We start from the raw sequence: 21,860 nt of genomic DNA on the forward strand, positions 1-21,860 counted from the left end.
CCTCTCCTAGGGCCAGAAAGGATCAGCGGCCCCCCAACCGCCAGTTGTTTCCCAGCCCTCACCTTCAGAGGATTCAGCCCTCGTCTTCCTTCTGATGCATTCCATGTCCTCTCCTAGGGCTAGAGAGGACTAGTGGGCCCCCAACCGCCAGCTGTTCCCCAGCCCTCACCTTCTGAGGATTCCATCCATATCTTCCTTCTGATGCATTCCATGTCATCTTCTAGGGCCAGCGAGGACCAGCGGCCCCCCAACCGCCAGCCGTTTGCTAGCCCTCAGCTTCTAATGATTCCATCCACATCTTCCTTCTGATGCAGTTCATGTCCTCTACGCCCATAGAAAACTGGGTGGCCCACAATTGCCATTTTATGTTATTTTGAATTGACGCTTTGTCTCATTCAAAATTTGTTGCACTATCTCTTTATCTGCTAAACCTGCATTGAATAATACTTGTAAAAGCTCACATTTCGTGGTCTCACATTTTTGGAGCATCATATGTTGTTGTTCAATGACATCTTCAAGTTCCTCAATCTTTTGCTCCATCTGGACTTCCCTCTCGTTTTTCACGTTACATATCATATTTTCCCTTATCTGCATTTCCAATCTTATTTTTTCTAGGCTCTCCATGCACTCAATCGCCACTTGTTCCCTTCTGTAAATAGATTCCTTTACCTTTTCAAACTCTACTCTCTCTTTACAAAACTCTGCTTTCTCCTTATCAAATGCTTCCTTTTCTCTGTAGAAAATTGCCATCTCTCTTTGTAAAGCATTCTTGTCCCCATCAAATTTTTCTTTGTTTTTGTGGAAGGCTTCTCTTTCTGCAGCAAAGACTTCTTTCTCCCTAATATGGGCCAACCTCTCCATATTAAAGGCCTCTCTTTCATTACTGAGTGCTTGTTCATCCCCACTGAAGGCTGCTTCCTCTACCTGGAAGGCATCCCTTTCTTTCGTGATGAGTATCTCTTCTTGAACGATTGGTGCAGCCTCAGGATTGAGCCAAAGGTCTTTTGGAACAACTGGGCCAACCTGGGTAGTGGGACAGACGTTTTCTACAACAATCGGTGCAGCCTGGGAAGTGGTAACTGTTTTGGGTGTTCCCAGGACTTCACTTGGAATACTGGAGGTTTCTTCTTCGGTGACTAGTACCTCCGACTGAGTGGAAATAAGCTCATCAGTAGCATATTTTCGATCAAAGAGGATTTCTTCCTCCTGGGTAGCTGCTCCCTCTACTTGGAAGGCATCACTTTCTTTCGTGATGACTATCTCCTCTTGAATAATTGGCGCAGCCTCAGGAATGATACAGAGGTCTTTTGGAACAACTGGGCCTGTCTTGGTACTGGGACAGACGTTTTCTACAACAATCGGTGCAGCCTGGGAAGTGGTAACTATTTTGGGTGTTCCCAGGACTTCACTTGGAATACTGGAGGTTTCTTCTTTGGTGGCTAGGACCTCCGACTGAGTGGAAATAAGCTCATCTGTAGCATATTTTCGATCAAAGAGGATTTCTTCCTCCTGGGTAGCTGCTCCTTCTACATGGAAGGCATCCTCTTCTACCGTGATGACTATCTCTTCTTGAACAATTGGCGCAGCCTCAGGAATGAGACAGAAGTCTTTTGGAACACCTGGGCCTGCCTTGGTACTGGGACAGACGTTTTCTACAACAATCGGTGCAGCCTGGGAAGTGGTAATTGTTTTGGGTGTTCCCAGGACTTCACTTGGAATACTGGAGGTTTCTTCTTTGGTGGCTAGGACCTCCGACTGAGTGGAAATAAGCTCATCTGTTGCATATTTTCGATCAAAGAGGATTTCTTCCTCCTGGGTAGCTGCTCCCTCTACGTGGAAGGCATCCCCTTCTTTTGTGATGACTATCTCTTCTTGAACAATTGGCGCAGCCTCAGGAATGAGACAGAAGTCTTTTGGAACAACTGGGCCTACCTGGGTAGTGGGACAGATATTTTCTACAACAATTGGTGCAGCCTGGGAAGTGGTAATTGTTTTGGGTGTTCCCAGGACTTCACTTGGAATACTGGAGGTTTCTTCTTTGGTGGCTAGGACCTCCGACTGAGTGGAAATAAGCTCATCTTTAGCATATTTTCGATCAAAGAGGATTTCTTCCTCCTGGGTAGCTGCTGGTAGGACATTGTTCTCTGGAATATTGACCTCTTCAGCGGCAGGTTTTGTTTGACACATACATTCGAGAATCTTATCCATCTGGATTTGAATATCTTTTCCTCGCGCTCTGTTAAGGACGTGGATGTGAGTATCAAGATGTACTTTCATGACCATATCTTTCCTCTTGTACCCAAGGAGCCTCTTCTGTTTTTGAAGCTCAGCAATCATTTGCGTGGCAGCCGCCCTTTTCTTGGTATACTCTTGGGGCAGCAGTTTCAAGAGGTGATCAATCGTTTCACTTAAACTCAGCATATCTGCGTCCATTGACCTTAGAACCTCTTCTAACTCTTTGCCACTGAGGCATTCAATGATGCTTTTTAAACTGTCATTTGTTTCAGAGCTCTGCAATTGCCCCAGCGTTTCTAAGTGTCTTCCCATACGTGTGAATTGAATTAGCCTTTCCTTGTCCTTACCCAGTTGTTCCGTAAGTCTTCCTAACTCGATTACCAATTCTGTTCTGAAGAGACTTTGGTGGAACGGGGCACTGATCTCGCTCAATTCTGTTTCTTGAGAGTGCCTCTCTTCCTTAAGTCTCTCTTCCTGTCCCTCCATCTTCAGCTTCTCTGCTTCTGTACTCCTCTCCTCGAATTTGCTAGCCAGGTATTCCAGTCGTCTTTCTACCTCTGAGAGACGTTTCTCCTTCAGGCAGTTGTCCTCCTGAAGTCTGTCAATCTTGGCATTTGCCGCAGCCACTTCTCCTCTCAGTTCTTTCAATTCCTCCGAAGTCTGCTCCTTTCCATTCACGGGCCTAAGCACGTTACATATCAGAGATTCGATTTTGTTATCCTTCTCTGCTGGCCCCTTTTCCAGCAACTCTGTTTTATTTTGTTCGTTCAAGAGCTTGCGTTGCAACACGACTATCTTCTCATTAGCCGTCGCGAGCCGATTTTCCATTTCTCGATGTCTCTTGTCCTTCCTTTGGATTTCTTCGGCCAGTTCTTCAATAACCTTCTCTCGCCGGGAAACTTCCCCATTCAGCTTGCTAATTGTGTCGACTTTTTCTTCAATATCCAATCGGAGTCCCGCCATCTCGCTGCTCATCTCAAGAATCAAGTGGTGAAGACGCTCGAGCCTAGCATCATCTTTCGGACTGTCACCTTCGCCTTCGCCTTCCTTTTCTTCTCCTGAATTCATGCCCTTAGGTAGTATTCCTTTCAAGAGTTTAATCAGCGATTCGATGTCGCTGTTCCTTTGATGCATCGCTTTAGTCTGAGCCAGGACCACTTTCTTTAATTGGTTATTTTCAAATTCGAGAACTTCAATTTTATCCTTCTGTTCAACTCTGAAGTTCTCGATTTCCTCCTTGTATGAATCCTTCGTTTCAGGCAGGTTATTTACAACGTTCCTTCCTCCAGTGAAGGAGGAGAAATCGCATCCGGTAAACAAAATAAAGAGAATCAACACTGCTAACATCGGCAGTGCGAACCAATCGCCGAATCCGGCGCTATTATTAAACATATTAGGTGTAACAAGATTAATATTCAATTTTAAAGCCATTTTTGACATGCAGTACCTCACACCTTTCACCAATGTTAGTTTTTAAAAAAGTCAGTTATCTGTTGACTCTTCGAAGACGTCCTCAGACGCTTCCTTCCCTGGCTCCCGGAGATTCCGCTTTCGGAATCCGGAATCTTTTGACTTCAGAAGCTGTGAGGACTGAAATGTAACGTCAATTCCTCAGACGCTTCCTTCCCTGGGTCCCGGAGATTCTGCTTTCGGAATCCGGAGTCTGTAAAGACTGAAACGTTACGTTAAATGTGTGTGGAAATCGCCTCTATCTGCTTCTCAATTTGTTCGCTTATTTTATGCACAGCCCTCCACAGGGATGATTCCCTCTCTGGCGGGCCCTTGTGCGTTTTCAAAATAAGTTGCTTTTTATATAATTATTCATATAATTATCTTTTAAGTGTTTTCTCGTCAGGATCGTAGCTCCTGCAGAATAGGAGAGTATTTAGTTCTTTTTTAATTCGATTTCTTCTTGTATGATTTTAATTTCAGGCGGGATTTCGTTGTATAGTCTTGGTGCGCAATGTTCTAGCTTCAAGTAGCCTATATAGTTCATGTTTCACTTGCATGTCTGATCATAATATTCATTATAGGGCTAAAAAACTTAATTCTGGTGGTGATCCTGATGACTGTATAGTCAAGGAAATGATAAATATTCATGTAATTTGTTTATCACTCAAATTGATCTTATTAGTTATAGCAAATTATCAGTCTTTTTCTTTTTCATCTTTTATTAGAGAAAATATATAATTTTTTACAATTTTAACAGTATTATATGCAGAATTTTATCAAAGTTGATTTAAATTTACTAGAATTTAAAAAAAATTATCTTGTACATTTTACAAAATATATGTATTTTGATGTTAGTATTTTTAAGTAGTTACCCAAATAAAATTTTATCAGTATATCTATTTTTTTCATTATACTTGATTTTATACCATCGTTTTCATCTTTTATTCCTGCTTTGTGGTAGCCAGATCCTAACAACATAGTCACAAATTAATATTACAGCAGTGTTCCTGTCTTTTTTCTAATGTGCTTTCAAAATCCAATTTCAGAATTTTCAATAAACTTTTCGTCAATATTACACAACTCATTTAATAATTCACAAAACCAATTAGCCAGTTTTGTAAGGGAAATATTTATACTCTGGACAATAGATGGCGTTAGTGGCTAAGCAGTCAGTTTCTTCTCCTGTTGGTGAACTAGGAGATCCTTGTTAAAACTGTATTGGGACAATTGTGTTTTGGGAATTGTGTGTTCTGGTTGACAACCCCACCTGGCCTATTTTATGCAGTGAGTAAAAGGAGTTTTATTAATATTAAGGTGGTAATCTCAAAATTGTGGGTATTTTAGTTACAAATATTGAGAACTAAAGTGTAAGTGCAATGTTTCTTGTCTAGATTTAAGTGTAAAGTGTCAATATTAAATTGTAAGTGTGATGTTTCCTTTTTGGCAGCTAGCCCAATGTGTGATGCCCAGCATATTGGCTTGTGTGCTGCAGTAGCGCCATTGCAAGCTGTTAATAGCCATTGCAAGCTGTTAGTAGCCAGAAGTGCCTGAAGTAAGAAGTATTTCACTGATAAGGACATACCACTGGACTACTAGTTACTGATTTGATATGCTGTTAAGGTTTTATTTTGTATTAAAATTTTGTGTTAATATTTAAATATTGAGTTGTTGGTGAAAGTGAAGAAAGGTATGTTTTTGTGCAGGGTATTGATGTCATTTAAGTGTAATTTTCTTGTGTAATTAGGATAAGTGGTGAAGGGTATTTATAAGCTTATATTGAAATTTATTGTAATAAAGGTATTTTCAGTGGTGGTGTCTGTCCCTCTTCCAACTTACCTGAAATTTTATTTTGTTAATTGAATATCCCTGACAAGTTTCTTGCTACGCTTACAGAAATTAATTAAATGCATTACATTTTCTGGTTCTTTGCAGTTTTCACATAGTTTACTATTTGATATTTTCAACATATATTATCTATCTTTTGTGGCCAGAATTTCATGAACTTGTTTGTACAAATTTCTCTATCATCACTATTTTTGTTTACTGTTAACGTTTTCCCAAATAGTTTTCCATTCAATCATTTTATTAATTTTTTTTATTATATTTTTGTTTGGTGGCCTTAACTTGCTTAACTGAAAAGAATAATTTGATATAGAGAAGTATCATTCTTTTCTGTCTGTTGTGAATTCATGCAAGATGGTACATCCAAATATTTAATCTAGTATATACTGTGCTTTAATTAATGAAGGTCAATTTGTGTTCCTGCTATACTTTTTTGCAATGTAATAGTTTTACTGCATCATTAAAATGTTCAGTAATTTAATTACCAAATGTAGGTATATTAACTTAATGCTTGTCAACGGGCATCTTCAAGTTCGATTATATTATGTTTATGAAAAAGGATTCTTTTACTTGTCAATAAGGATTCTTTTGTTAAAATGGGTCCTAGAAAATTACAAGGTGATAATATCATTTACGAATAATTACAATGAATTAATTTGTATGTGGTTTTTATTATAGATTTTTTTTTTTTTCGTAACACATGTTTTATGTAACATGGGGAGTTTCAGCTCAATACCTAAACAGTCACAGCCTCTATAGCCTGTCTATGCATTTCACTCGATAGCCTATCTTCATATCTCTCGATGACATGTCAATTTGGCTAAATATCGTAATGAAACTTAACTAGAAATAATCACGCCATATTCACGGACCAGAGACACTGATCTGACCACTGCAGTATCACTATTCACCGGAACGGCCCTAGATATGTTTCCTCTATAATTGTAAACTTGTTTATTTACTGTGTATTAATAAATAAAAAATGTAATTTTTGTCTGGCCCAAATACTTAGTTAATTTATTACCCAACTAATTATTAACTCCTCGGATAAGAGGGTGGACAGGTGGGACAGGAACAAGTCATAATCTTCAAATTTGGCATTACCATGGAGGAACATTGGACCAAAGAAGATTGGATGTTCTTTAGTACTGACACGCTCTATACATTGTTGGGACAAAAAGTTTTCCAAGATTGAAGGTTCTGTCTATACCGAGCACACTCCTAGAAGGTTCACAGGAAAAACGTTTGTTTGCAATTAGTTGTTGGGTGTACATTATGACAGAAGGAATTTTATTTTTCCCATGCATCACTAGCTGTGCGAAAGCATGTGGACAGAAGTTACCACTCATGCATATCTAATTCGTCCTATCTTTCAGTTGGAAGTTGATCTTTATGAAATAATATAAACTTATGCACAATATTAGAGCATAAAAGCATTTGCGCATTGAAATATTTAATTTACATATTTTCGTTGGCATCGTTTCGGAAGACTGCTCAAAATGCACGCGATTTCACGACATTGAAAATTTTTAACTATTCCCACCACTTTTCTATATATATATATATGTATATATAGGAAGACGGACGAAAACCACACATCACTAGGCTGTCTTTTTTATTATTTTGCCGACGTTTCGTAATTGTTTACAGAATTACATCTTCTGGGCTGCACATAAGAAAAGATAAAAACATAAAAAAGTTAAAAGTATAGTCTAAAAGTTCATTTAAAATACATTAGAGTAAAAATGAAATCGATAAAAATAAAAACACAACCAACCTAGAGGTGAGACAGCAAGGAACTAATGGAAGGAAACCACCACAGTACGAACTTATGCTAAATACAATTGACTCGCAGAAGTATGGGTGTTTAATGATGGTACGAGTTGTTTTATAAACAACGACTCAAGGATTGTTAACTCTTGTGGTTTGGTAGTATGGCCGATTACACTGAAATCTTTGTTGTCAATGTAGATTTTACATTGTTTTGCATGGTTCCTGATATTGGAGTGCTCTGGGTTTGAGATTCTGCTCCCTGTGCGGAAACTGATTCCCCGAGTAGTTCCCTGTGCCTTGTATCACTATATATATATATATATATATATATATATATATATATATATATATATATATATATATATATATATAAAACATGGATAGACTTCACAGAAGGAACAGTTGGGATTCACAGAAAATGGATCGAGATAAGAGACCAATGAATTTCAGACCCTTCCTCACACAGACAGCTTGCCTTGTGTGAAAGTTGTTTGAAACTACTGGATTCTAAACCTTTATGGAAAGCAAAATAATATTTATTTTTATTTAAATATTTTTGCCATGTATTTTTTTTTTCTTGTGTAATAAGTGAAGTTAACAGACTGAAAAACTTAAAACATAGAAGCTAATACAGCTCTACACGAGAATACACAGACAATGTAATAAGCAAGAAAGAAACCTGTACAGTGTGCTCAAAAGACTTGACAAAGTTAAATTAGGTGAGAGAGTCGTCTGCCATCGCTCGCTTTTGCCCACGAGTGTAGTGCGCATGCGCCAGATATGCTTTATTCGTTTACAAACATCTCTCTCTCTCTCTCTCTCTCTCTCTCTCTCTCTCTCTCTCTCGCAGTTAGCGCTCGCACATATTTTGCAACTTGAGTATTACCCATAGAGCATATATCACTGGAGTGGCGATCTCCTTGCCTAACGTGTGACTTCGAGCGGCCATAATGAAAGATCTTGGTCCAGCGCATGGTACTATACTTTATTATTTTTATTACTTTTATTACTGCTACTATTTTTATCTGTTTACTATTATTATTATCATCTTCTTATTAATAATAATATCAATAATATTTTTACATCTGGTATACTAGTATATTATTGTTGCTGGTATTATAATTATTATTATTATTTTTTTTTTTTTTTTTTTTGCTCTATCACAGTCCTCCAATTCGACTGGGTGATATTTATAGTGTGGGTTCCGGGTTGCATCCTGCCTCCTTATTATTATTATATTTTATTATTATTATTATTATTATTATTATTATTATTATTATTATTATTATTACTGGACCCAATTCAAAAAGAAAAATTACCTTACAAAAACAGGTTGGCCTAAGTTTTCCAACCATTGTGGTCAAGGCCTAAGCATCTGCTGTTGGATCTAAGCAGACTAGCATAAATGGTCTTGTAAATCACACGACTTCCTTAGCACACAGTCACTAAGCACTAACTAAACAGTAATGTACAATCACTAAATATTAACATTCACAATACACTTTCACTCACTAAACACTCGCAGTTACTATACACTCACTATACACACACTTACTATACACTCACTAAACACTTACACTTGACATACACTCACACTCAACATTCACTGGATAGTCAACAATCACTAAGCACTCACAATACACTAAACGCTCACTAAACACTCATAAAACACTAAGCACTCATTATATACTCACTATACCTCAAACACTCAGTAAACATTCACTAAACACTCACTTATTCCTAAACATTCATTAAACACTAAACAATCACTAAGCATTCACTAAGCACTGTCTATACACTAAACATCCACTAAGTACTCACTATACACTAAACACTCACTAAACATTCACTAAGCATTCACTATACACTAAACACTCACTAAACCCTAAACATTCACTAAACACTAAATACTCACTAAATGCTCATTAAACCACTAAACACTCATTAAACAGTGAATGAACACACACTAAACATTCACTAAACACTAACAATCATAAGAAATTTATTAAACACTCACTAAATATTCACTGAATACTTACTAAACATTCTCTAAACAAACATTCGTAAAGCATTCACTAAACCCTAAACACTCACTGAATGGTTACGCACTAAACTTTCGTTAAACTCTAACATTCACAAAACATTTTCACTAAACTCTAAACACTAACTAAACATACACACTAAACATTCATTCATTAAACACTAACATGCACTAAACCTTCACTAAACCCTAAACACTCACTAAACACTTAGCTCACTAAACATTCACTAAACTCTAAACATTCGCTAAACATTCACTGATGCTTATACACTAAAAATTTAACACTAACATTCACAAAACATTTTCACTCAACTCTAAACACCCACTAAACATTCACTGAATATCTTACTCTAACATTCACTAAACACTCACTAAACATTCATTGATTACTTACATACTAAACATTCACGAAACATTCATTAAAACCCTAAATAATAACTAAACATTTACTGAATACTTGCATAATAAAAATTCAATAACATTCACAAAACACTAAACATTCAGTAAAATTCACTAAACCTTAAACTATACATTTACTCATAAGCATTCAATAAACATTACTCACTAGACCCTAAAAATTTGCTAAAAATTTGTGGCCTTTGAAATTGGCCACAAGGCTTTGCAACGCCGCCCTGGTGGAAGACCACCGAACTACGCAGTATTGGTATAGAGATCGCAACTCCAGGTATATGCCCTCTATGGTATTACCGCATTTCTCTGCACGTCTTTACCTGTATGCCTAAAGTAGGTAATTTCAAATTATCTAATTTTACCCGTAGTCTACAGACTGTAAATGTGCCGTTCTAAATCACGGATAATTTCAGAAGAGAAAGAGACAGAATAAAGTTCTTAAAAGCGAGGTTGAGACTTCAGAAGACCTCAATAAAAGATTGGTCGAAGGGAGAGAGAGAGAGAGAGAGAGAGGGAAATAATACCTATACACAATCCTCACACTGTCTTGTGGTTTTTATGCAAGTATAATTTTATATAGATATGTCTTTTTTACCTTATTTATGACAGTTTTAATTACATTAGAAATTAAATCTCTTCAATTCGAATTTTTTTATGAGTGACCTTCAGTCTATTATAAATTCATTATTTGTATCCTTCCCATTTTCATTCATTTTCAATCGCGCTGAATAACCCTATGGGTCACATCGCTTGGCTTTATGCCTAAATAACATATTCCAATCGTAAGATTATCATTAAATATTTCTATTGTTATTTAAAAATGACTTTTACAATATTTCAACCATTAGAATGTTAGACACGGTCATTTTTTTTTTTTTTTGTAACAATTTCCTCAACCAATAACCATATCTCCAATATTTTCAAGATAAAGAGAAAATGACACAACTAGTAAAAAGCAAATGTGTGTGTGTGTGTGTGTGTGTGTGTGTGTGTGTGTGTGGAAATCAAGATTCTCAGTACTTTTAAACGTGTTTTTTCATTTATACAAATAAATCAGTCAGCTGATAATGCAATCAAATATATTATATTACAATATTCTGAAGTAATAGATGAAAACACATTTTCTATTTTTAGTAAAATACATATTGGAGTTACGATTCTCAGTATTGTTGATAGACTTATTATATATGGTGGCATCCATCTTTATAACACATGACGGTGCCGTTGCGTCTGTCGACATGTGGCGTAACTACCATGAAACCGTCGTGAATCTTCGTGCCTTCACGTAAGTCGCCGTCCTGTAAAAGTCGTTTAATGTGGGCGAGGCCTAAATAATCGCCAACAAGCACATGCGACTACATATATGTAATCTCATCTCGACGCGCGAAAGGCTATCGTAAGTTAGTCATTGCGTAAACGTCATTGGTGTCTTGATCAGCTGGCTTTATTATTAGTGTTTATTATTATTTTTTGATATCCAAACCCAGCTATAATGAATGTATGGTGACTTTTGATTCGATAATGACAGCAATTAAACGAAAATCCTGGTAATGACGCAGCATAATTCCTGTAATTAATTCACTTGGTTCGGTAGAGGAAAAAGATACCAGGCGTAACTTGATTCACACCTTGGGTGCAACCCAAATCAAGAGAATAGTTCTGAACCTTTCAAGAAATCCTGTAAATTATCACGTTTCTTGAGTCATTATCATCAACGATTTTTAAGTGGTATAAAACAGCGGTAATCTTTATCAAGTTATTTTTTTGGGGGGGTGGGCGGCCAATTTTACTTAACCGATAATGTGATTTCCAACGTTTCCAAATTTTGCTTTAATTTCTTGGAATTTTTATTGCATAAAGAGATTTGTGATATTAAAAGTGCTACGTTAAGGTCACCCACATGGGATCAAGTGTTAAGGTTAGTCTTGGATCCCATTCTGCCCAATACCACTAGGAACTGAACCTAAAGAAGAAAATGGTACTTCATGAAGATTGATGCGTGACCTGTATAGGCTTAATGTTTAGAGCCCTCTAGAACCTCTGCCGTCTAAATGTGCTAATTTTTTTTTTTTTTAAGCAAATTATAGATCATCATACAACAACGAGAGAAATAATCTAGCATTGTAGAAGTATGAGTAACAATTCATATGACTGATGAATTTATCAGAGAATTTATGCGTCCCAGATGGAGTGTTGAATAAGATATACCACAAACACAAGCACAAAACCAGACGCGTAGTAGTATATTGATCGAAACATCTGTGGACAGAAGAACACCTGTAAAACGAACTCTGATACCAGATACCAATGCAACCGATGTTTCCGTTTGATGGTTGGTACACCCACGGTTTGGGTATATTACCTAGACCTGGGTACACCCAAGGTCTCAAGACCTTTCGTACAGTTATGTGTATGTTTTCAGGTACGTATTTGTGTGTTGCTATGTGTAAATATAAATATACAAGCGCACGCCCAAAAACTTCCCTTAGTAGAAGTTGAGCAAGACTGCTGAATAACGAATAAGAGAGAAAAATGATAGTAACTGTTGTGCTCACGGGGAGTGAAGAGACCTGAACGGTGACCGGCGTTGTTATCAACAAGTGATGAAGAGACTAACTTAGTTTAGCTGCGAAGGCGGATCAGTAATAGAAGCCAGATCTCCTACTATAATAAAGAAGAAGACGGATCAGGGCATCTTGAGATGGTTTGTTCTTGTGAATAGAATGGAGGACGATAGACTGGTGAAAATGTAGACTAATTCGAAAGCTTATAGATGAGGTAATGGAATACATGAACGTCGATAAACAGAAAGCGCGGGAATAAGTAGGCCTACAACGAATCGCGCGGTGAATGCTGTGAGGAGAATGACGGATTATTGGCGAATCTTTGAAGGGATCGATTTTGGAATCTTTTTTGTTTTTGTCTATAAAATGGAAAAGTAATTTTACGTGAGAGATGCTTCTATAACAATTAAATGACGCTCATTATATTTTCCTAGTTTGCATAGGAGTGGGTACAAGGGTGCCAAAAGCCCCCCTGGATTCGGGAATCTGCTAAAATTCGGGCAACTGGGTTGGGATATTCGTGGGAAGAAGAAAAAATTCTATAATTTAAAAAATAACAAGAATAAAAATTATGATAACCTTGTATTTGTAAGTTAACCAGGTAAAAAATAATTGCACATGAATTATGATTATCAATTCTTCATTTACTTTAGAATAATCATGCGACAAGAGAAACCCACAGTAAGTGCAGAGATGAAGATATTTTTTCTCTTATCTGAGAAAAAAAACTGCTACAAATACCATTGAAATGGCACCAGATATTGAGGAAGTGGAAATTACAAAACGCCAAAAGAACCATCAAAGACTCTGCACCCTCCCTCCTTTACAAACTATAAGAGAGCCAGGATTGTAAACTATGATGCTCTAGACCGAGTTCTCACTGAAATGAGAGAGAGATTAGCAAGCACGGATACACGTATCCCATAGGGAGGTCGTGCCGTCAGTGCTCCTCATGTGATGCAATGTAGACATTACTTAAGGTTCTTTGCAGCGTCCCTTCGGCCCCTAGCTGCAACTACTTTCATTCCTTTACTGTACCTCCGTTTATATTCTCTTTCTTCCATCTTACTGTCCACCTCTCCTAAAAATTGGTTCATATTCCTCCTGTTACACCTTTCAAACCTTTTACTGTCACTGTCCGTATCAGCGCTGAATGGCCTTAGTTGCCCCAGTATTTCTCATTGTGCCTAGGGGCCTGGGAGATGCAGCTCAAGGCAAAGCAGCAGAGGGTAGTTTTAAGGCTGTGTCTGAATTCTGTAATGAGGAGCAAGACATCATATTGGCTGAAACTGCCGCTTGGAGTTGAAAACTGCTAATACAGTGGTAAACTATCTCCCGTCAAATTCTCTGTATGAAGCTTTGTCATACTTCAGTGAGGTGGCAAAAACTCTGCTAACTATACCTGTAGTAGAAAGGTTATTGCCGTGTTTGAGAACACTCAAAACCTACCTTAGATCTACTCTGATATTAACATAGGCTCTCAGCATTAGGAATTCTCTGCACTGAAATAGTTCATGCCAACAGGGTAGGCATTAACGCTTTAGTGGATGTATTTGGCACACGAAAGGGAAGAGACGTGTTAAAAGCTTTAAGTCTAACTCTGCAGCACCGCACCTCAGTGGCGTACGTGGTCGGTAAGGTCTTGGTACGCCACCTCGGTGGCCGCGAGTTCGATTCTCTGGCATTCCCTGAGGGGTTAGAGATGTGTATTCCTGGTGACAGAAGTTCACTCTCGACGTGGTTCGGAAGTCACGTCAAGCCGTTGGTCCCGTTGCTGAATAACCACTGGTTCCATGCAACATAAAAACGCCATACAAACAAACTCTACAGCACAAAATCTTTAAGCCTTATGTGAAATAATGGATGTGTTCTCATGAAAATATCAGGGGCAACTTACACTTCCAGTAGTCAAGGGAATAATTAGTTTTGTTGAGGAAACAGTTAGGTAACTGCATAATCAAGAGGACGCTCGCGCCATATTATTTTTACATTTAAAGAGAGGGTGATCACTCCCAAGGAATAACTAAGCAGGAAATCAATTTGTTGCCAATGGCGCCAGCGCCAACATGCGTAATTAACCGTCAGAAATAAGAAAAACAAAGAACAATGAGATAAAGTGATTGGAAGTTAATGTAGTAGGATCTTGTCGATACACCATGACTTCGTCAGTCTGAATTGGAAGGTTCATTGGATTATACCTTATTTTATTCCTTTTATCGCTCATGAGGGTAATATTCATGTACACATATTTGTTCATTGACACGTTATAGATACTATGCTGGTTTCTAGAGACTTCCAAAGAAACCGCCAAAGGTCTTACTTTCAAATCTTACCGTCGTCCATTCGTGGAAAGTAGGTCTAATGAACGTCCGTTGCACTGGTTCTGGTCGTTAGGTTTTATTTTCTTTTTACGCTTCACGACACTGGTTCATGCGGAACCTGTTTATCACCAGGGAATGAATTCCCCTCGAATTCATCCTTATATGTATATATATATATATATATATATATATATATATATATGTGTGTGTGTGTGTGTTTTGTGTTGTTGAGTGGTGTTGTGTGTTTGGTGTGTGTGTCCTTGTGTGTGGAACTTGTACGGTTCATATACAACAATATTTATGTGTGCACACACATATATGTATGCGTAGGTTGTTTTTGTTGTTGTTGAAATAATCATTAACTAAGCAAATGTTTGCTACTAATAAAAATTTATTGAAAGAAAACAATACGCTATTATTTATAGACATAAGGAGGGGGTCACGTGACCAGCTGCCCCCCTCCCTTAATTAAATCTGCCACTGGCACCATCTACAAAGAAAGCGTTTGCTGTTACGTCGAGGTTCTTACAAATTCCCTCGTCCACTTGGGTGTCCGCTGTATTTGTCTGCCAAAGTGTGCGATCAATGGGTTCATCACAGCCTTGGCGTCTTCTGTTCCCATAACACAGTCTGGCGGTGAGCGTGCGCGTGCGTATGTATGTCTGTTCATGTGAGCGGAGCGGAGTTTGCCGGTATTCCCCTTAAAACCCTTGAAATTGGCTGATAGCTTATCGCCATGACAAAAGTCTTTCCAGCCAACCGAAAACAAGTTGGCGTTTATCCCCCTTTGTCCGGAAACGGTTGAGAAACAATGAAAGATTTCTTTTTGTTTTTTACTCAAGCTATTTATATCGTCAGTTTTCCTGCATAGTTAATGAAAATCAACAGAAATAGTGAGAATGATAACTGTAGTATCCTCGTATTAGTAATGTATCAGTGTGTAAATTATCTGTCTGCTTCTTTTCCTCTTTCATAAGCGTGAATGTTAGACAGGTCTCCCTGATGCCGAAAGGAAATGAAATGTTAATAAATTATAGCAGTCGTTTCCTAAACTACGAGTTTGAAAGCATCCGCCCTTGGTGTATATTGGGACGCATTAAAAAAAAAAAAAGCAACGTTGCCACTTCTCGACCATGCATTGTCACTGATTGTTCGGAATTTGTGCCATGTCTTTGGAAAAGCGGCTAACAATGACTCGGGGAACAAATGTGGTTTTGTTCGTGGAAACGTAAATGTTTATTTTCCCCGCCAATTTACACTATGCAGGACTAATCGTGTAATCTGCGCGGATGTCAGTGGTTATAGTTTCCACAGAATGACGTGATATTTCTTAAATACATGCTTGCCAATGCAGTATTGTCATCGTTAGCGTTGTGCTTTTATCCTCAGCTGTAGAGAAATGGAAACAAAATCATATTCTTATAAGCAATAACAGCGTATTCACCAATATTTCAATTAAGTAATATGAAAAGGTGTAAAATAATACTGTTTTCAACTACAAGGTAAGGATAGGACTGCTTCCATGGAATAGCTATTATGTTGCACCGAATCCGTAGTACCCTACTTAAGTTGAGTCTAGTCTAGAAGAACATCATATTCATATATATATATATATATAATATATATATATATAATATATATATATATGTGTGTGTGTGTGTGTGTGTGTGTGTGTGTGTATGTGTGTGTGTATGTGTGGTGTGTGTGTGTTTGTGTGTGTGTGTCTTCACTTACTACGCTCTTTAAATAGTTAAGTTCAAAATATGGTCGTTGGTCTAATTCATAGCTTCGAAGATGAATGCGATGTGACCGAACGATTTTTCTCTTTCCGTAATTTCTAATTTCATTGTGTTGGTTACTTGAAACTGTTATCAAGATATACAAAAAAAAAATACATCAAGTTTTTAATTCTTTATGCAGTAGATCTCATGTGCTATCAAATGTATACAAATCCACCTGTAAATGATTACCCATATTGCCAAAAGGAAGTAAACGCTATATTATTATTATTATTATTATTATTATTATTATTATTATTATTATTATTATTATTATTATTATTATTATTATTAACCAAACAAAAACTTCTTTCAGTTTTCTTCTGAAGATTGAAAGAGAAACCCACGAAATCACTGTGTAACTTGTTTACTTCTAAGTATTTACATATAATTTTTACTCCACATTCTGTGAGGAGATAAAAATTATATGTAAATACTTAGAAGTAAACAAGTTACACAGTGATTTTGTGGGTTGCTTTTTCAATTATTATTATTATTATTATTATTATTATTATTATTATTATTATTATTATTATTATTATTAGAATATCCTAATCGGAGGCCCTTCTCTGACGTAATCATTTTTTTCTTTCATATTTCTGAAAGTTTCTGCCAACAATTCGAAATTTAAACTTCTAAGCAATCATGACCGTTACCTGAAAAAAATGGCACGGTAATAAGATGCTAATTTAATTTGTGGTGGCAAAACGCATCTAAATCACGCTTTTGAAAAGGTCGGGATACGGGAATATATTTATTAAGACCAGTTTACAAATAAATGCATAATCGTTAATCCTGTGTGTCATTATTTATTCTTAAAATCTTTTCACAGGTTCACTAGTTAGCTTTGCGATGAGAGAGAGAGAGAGTTTAAAATGTATCAGTGTGTCATTTAGTTATCGGGCAAGTATGCAACAAATACATAATTTATGACAACGTAATTATGATAAGACTACATACTTCTTACAAGACTTTCTATATACCTTGACTAGAGCAAACTGAAGCAAGACCGCGATAATACCTTTTCAATAAATGCCTTTTAGTTCCACGTACAGTCGTTTAGAAAATACAGAAAACTGCAACATTACGAAATTATATAACCGGACGCGTATTGCCGAGCAGTAAGCGAGTGCCGAACCTTCCCTGAATAAGCGGGACGCCTTATCTTAAAAACTAACCATAGGATCTTGAAAATAATCTCAACCGCTTCAACAGACCTGGAGGTGTGCTATAGAGAAAAACAAATAGTAACTCATGTTATTTGAATCAAACTGCGCGGTTGTGGAGTGCTATTGATATAGCTTCTGTTATTCTTCTGATTCCTCTCAAAGCAACGACCACTGCAAAAGACAAAAAGCTCTTACGCCTGTCAAACAAAAACCAGTGAATTCTATTTATTTATTCTTATAGTCTACCGTAGGTTGAGTTCATTTGGGTTAAAACAAGGCGTGATCCAACCTCCAACTTACTCAGGACGCGTGCAGGATTTTCCCTCCATATATAAATTTCTAACCTAACGTAAATTAAAACGTGCTCAAATCTAGTCAAATAGAGCCTTGTGTCACCAACGAAAATTAAAATAGATATGTTATATCTTACTTATTTTCTGTTTTCATTCTAATAGATAAACCATAAATATCCTATCCTAAAATTCCTGTGTCTTTAACTCAACGCAAGACACCTTTTCCATAGTGGTTTCCTATCCCCCAGCAACGACAACAAAGTAGTTTGTAGTCTTACACCCCGAGTAAGCGAAAATAACATAACGAGATCTGACTGATTACTGGAATCTTCCTCTTCTTTCCCACCGTTTTCCCTACATTAAGGGGTCGGTCGCCTGATGCGCCTTATTCCTTAAAACATCAGGCGTAGTCATTGTTTGCGTGGTGTTTTTACGTTGCATGGAACCAGTGGTTATTCAGCAACGGGACCAACGGCTTTACGTGACTTCCGAACCACGTCGAGAGTGAATTTCCATCACCAGAAATACACATCTCTCACACCTCATTGGAATCCCCTGAGAATCGAACTCGCGGCCACATTGGTGGTACGCCAACACCATACCGACCACGCCACTAAGGCGCTTAGAGGCGAAGTCATGGGCGTCCGCAGAAAAAAAAAAGAATGCAGTCTTAGATGCAAAATGGGGCTTTTTTTTTTTTTTTTTTTTTACAGGCTAGCTCAACTACATCATCTCCTGTGGAGAATTTTGATGATTTTTTGTTTTTGGAAAAATTATTCAACAGTGAACGTATCATATAAGTACATAATAACATAATATACTATAGGCCTAAATCGTGTCTGTGTGTTTGTGTGTGTTGGGTTGGAACATTTCAGAGGAATCAAGATTCTCTCTCTCTCTTCTCTCTCTCTCTCTCTCTCTCTCAACACACACATTAAATCTGCAATAGCTGACAAATATATTTGGCCAACCATGCTCTGTAGCCAAAGTAAACTGGCACTGTAGGCCTACAGGAACTGCCCCCTGTCTGTATGCACTATACAGTCGGTCAGACGCAGTGTCGGTTGATGACGAGTGAGTCGCCAGTATTCATTCATAGCAACTTCAGACCGGGGGACGTTCAGGGCTTAGGCGTATCTGGTGAAAACAGGCGTCGAAACTTATACAGTCTGTTCTTTCACTTTATTTGGAAGAAATCCCCGACGACTCCAATTCCTGTAGTAAACTAGTAGTAATAGAAACTCGAATAGTAGAAAATTAAATAAAAAAAAAAAGTGGGAAATGTTCATGGTATTTTAATCATTTTGCATTTTTCATGTCATTTTTTATTCATTTTGTATACTCCATGCAATTTTTTTCCTGAAATTCAACGGGGTTGAGGTAAATGCCTCCTTGCCCACTTCCCCCCCCCCCCCTTGCAGATTCCCATGTGCATAGTTTATTGTTTGGCAAAGGGGTTTTTACGACCGCGTGCCCTAGCTGTCATCAACCAGTTATTGGCGGCGAGCCTCGCCTTTGACTAAAAAAGTCCACCTGCAAGGCAGCAGTTTCCACAGTTATTGGCAGTGGGCGTTAGTCTTTAACTAAAAAGTAAGACTGCAAGGCAGCAGTTTCCACAGTTATTGGCAGTGGGCGTTAGTCTTTAACTAAAAAGTAAGACTGCAAGGCAGCAGCTGTCCTTTAAGTAAGTCGCCTTTTACGACTAGCAGGACCTACGGTGGTATTCTTATACCCCTACCACAGGAAACTACTTATTACTGGAATACATGTCCTTATATATATATATATATATATATATATATATATATATATATATATTATATATATATATATGTGTGTGTGTGTGTGTGTGTGTGTGTGTGTGTGTCATCAGAATTCTCAAAAAGACTGAAATACTTACATTGTTTAATTATTTCATAAATACCTTTTACCATTACAGTCCAAGGATAAAATGATGATTATGCAGATGAAAAATGATGTTGATATTAATTAACAACATAATTTTTATCTGCATAATCATCATTCTATCCTTTTTGACTGTAACGGTAAAAGGTATTTATCTGTTCTCTTCGTTTCTGTTGTCATCTTGTTCTGAAATTCACTGCTCTATTTTCTTCTTATTCACTTCCACATCCGTCTCTATTTCGTGGGCACAATCATTCATCTTTCCTTCTGCTACTACTTCAGTCATTCTTGTCCTTTCCCTCGTCCTCCTGTTATCATCCTCAACCTCATCACACCCTTCCTCGTATTCTTCCTGGTGCACTGCAGGAGAAGACCTTAAGCATAAATTAAAACTTTGATCTCTCAGTTGGGATCGTCTTTGCAAGTCATGCCTCTGCCACAAGTTTATTTTCTTAACTATTCTTTCATTTGCCCCCTAAACGAAGGTTCACGAACGACTGATTTTCAACATAATCTATTTCTTACCCATTTGTATAGCAAAGAGGCTGAATACGCTCCTAATTCTGAATATGAAACGTCAGTTAATCAATCAGTTCTCGAAAGCTTTCCAGTATGAAACTACGAATATCTATGTTGATATTTCCTTTGATTATGATTCACGAAGCCTTCGGCTAAATTTCCCAGCAGCAAAACCTGAATTTTCCTTTAGCATGAAATTTCTGTAAACTCTCTTTACCCTGGGAAAGACCGCATAAAGCAGATATGGGCGATGTTTTATGAGTTTTTGCGCCACATTAAGTCTCTAAGTTCGGTCAAGTGACCAGACCACTAAATGAATATACGCGTCACATACTCTGAGGTGCTGCTATATAGCACTACACACGGTGGAAGCTCCTTGGGACTCCGTGTTTAGCACTAGCCCCTCTGGGATAAGGTATTTATGTACGTACACCCATATCTGTATTGTATGGTCGACAAATTTTATTAATAAACTATATCTTTATTTCACACACAAAATTAATATTCCAACAGATTCCATATATTTCATTTGCATTTAAGGAACAGTCATTTAGAAAAAAGAAAAGGGTCCCAACAAAACCACAACGCATCTCAACTTTTCCCTCTTTCAAACTTTTAGCGGAGTTCCAACTATCTTCCATTCCTCTACCATCCACAATCTCATATTACTCCACCTTCCTGACACATATTTGTTTTAAATATTGTTTTGTTTTTTCCCTTAAAAACACTTTCCAAATTAATTGTTTCACCAGCCTCCGCAGCCTTTCGTTAATAGCACTTAACTTGCCGTGTAAGTGCTCTTAAGTCAATTAAGATATAAACAGCCACGAAGAAGTAACACATATTTTCCTGAAATCACTTCTAAGTCAAAGAAATCATTCCCATTAGACATTTTATAATCTTGGTTTCTTTACAAAGTGGCAGCCTACTTGGTATTTTGATGCACTTGTGAATCCTAATAAGTCTTTATGATCACATAAATTTTAAGACTGGTGCTACTTCATAAAAAGGAGAAAAATCGGCCATCTTTTATTCTTCCAAATTTGGAGGACATTTATAAGGATGTTGGAAATGTTTAAACTTGATGTTGGTATTTTGCATCATATATGTACATTGCTGTAGAATTTGGTGGCGTTCCTTTTCATTATTACAAAGATCTGACCCAAGTATACTACCTCCTTTTTCCAAATTATCCAAAGAGTAAACATGGCAAGAGGATGGACAAAAAGAGTTTATAGATACTTTTCTAACCCTTCTTATGAGATCTACGGGCAAAGTTGAGAAACATCAACGCACAAAGGCAACGCTTGATCGCAGAAAACGGTTAAAACTTCCTCAACAGAGCTGCGAGTTGTCATTACCCTTTTATAATGGGATAAGCCTAAACGTAGAAATGCGTCGCACTGCCAGCCACTTGATAATGGCCTGGCTTAGCAACTGGCAGTGCAGGAAAGCAGTGAACAGCACACAGAACTGACGCCAATAAGTGAAATTCCACGCACTCGGCTCACAACCGAGAGATCTGGGGTTCGAGTTCCCGGCGGGGAGAAACGGATG

General features: G+C 37.5%; 1 protein-coding gene across 1 annotated transcript; it reads right to left on the reverse strand.

Annotated features, from left to right (window-relative positions):
• Window positions 1-363: 363 nt before the first annotated feature.
• LOC135210457 (uncharacterized) lies at window positions 364-3,666 on the reverse strand. Its single transcript, XM_064243352.1, has one exon. It carries the CDS (start codon window positions 3,664-3,666, stop codon window positions 364-366), a length of 3,303 nt encoding a protein of 1,100 aa, XP_064099422.1.
• Window positions 3,667-21,860: the final 18,194 nt, after the last annotated feature.

Source organism: Macrobrachium nipponense, chromosome 39 (genome assembly GCF_015104395.2).
Source record: "Macrobrachium nipponense isolate FS-2020 chromosome 39, ASM1510439v2, whole genome shotgun sequence".
Classification (NCBI taxonomy): domain Eukaryota; kingdom Metazoa; phylum Arthropoda; class Malacostraca; order Decapoda; family Palaemonidae; genus Macrobrachium; species Macrobrachium nipponense.

Coding starts and splice junctions, on each gene's coding strand:
- LOC135210457 (XM_064243352.1), bottom strand. CDS start 3,666: ATGGCTTTAAAATTGAATATTAATCTTGTTACACCTAATATGTTTAAT.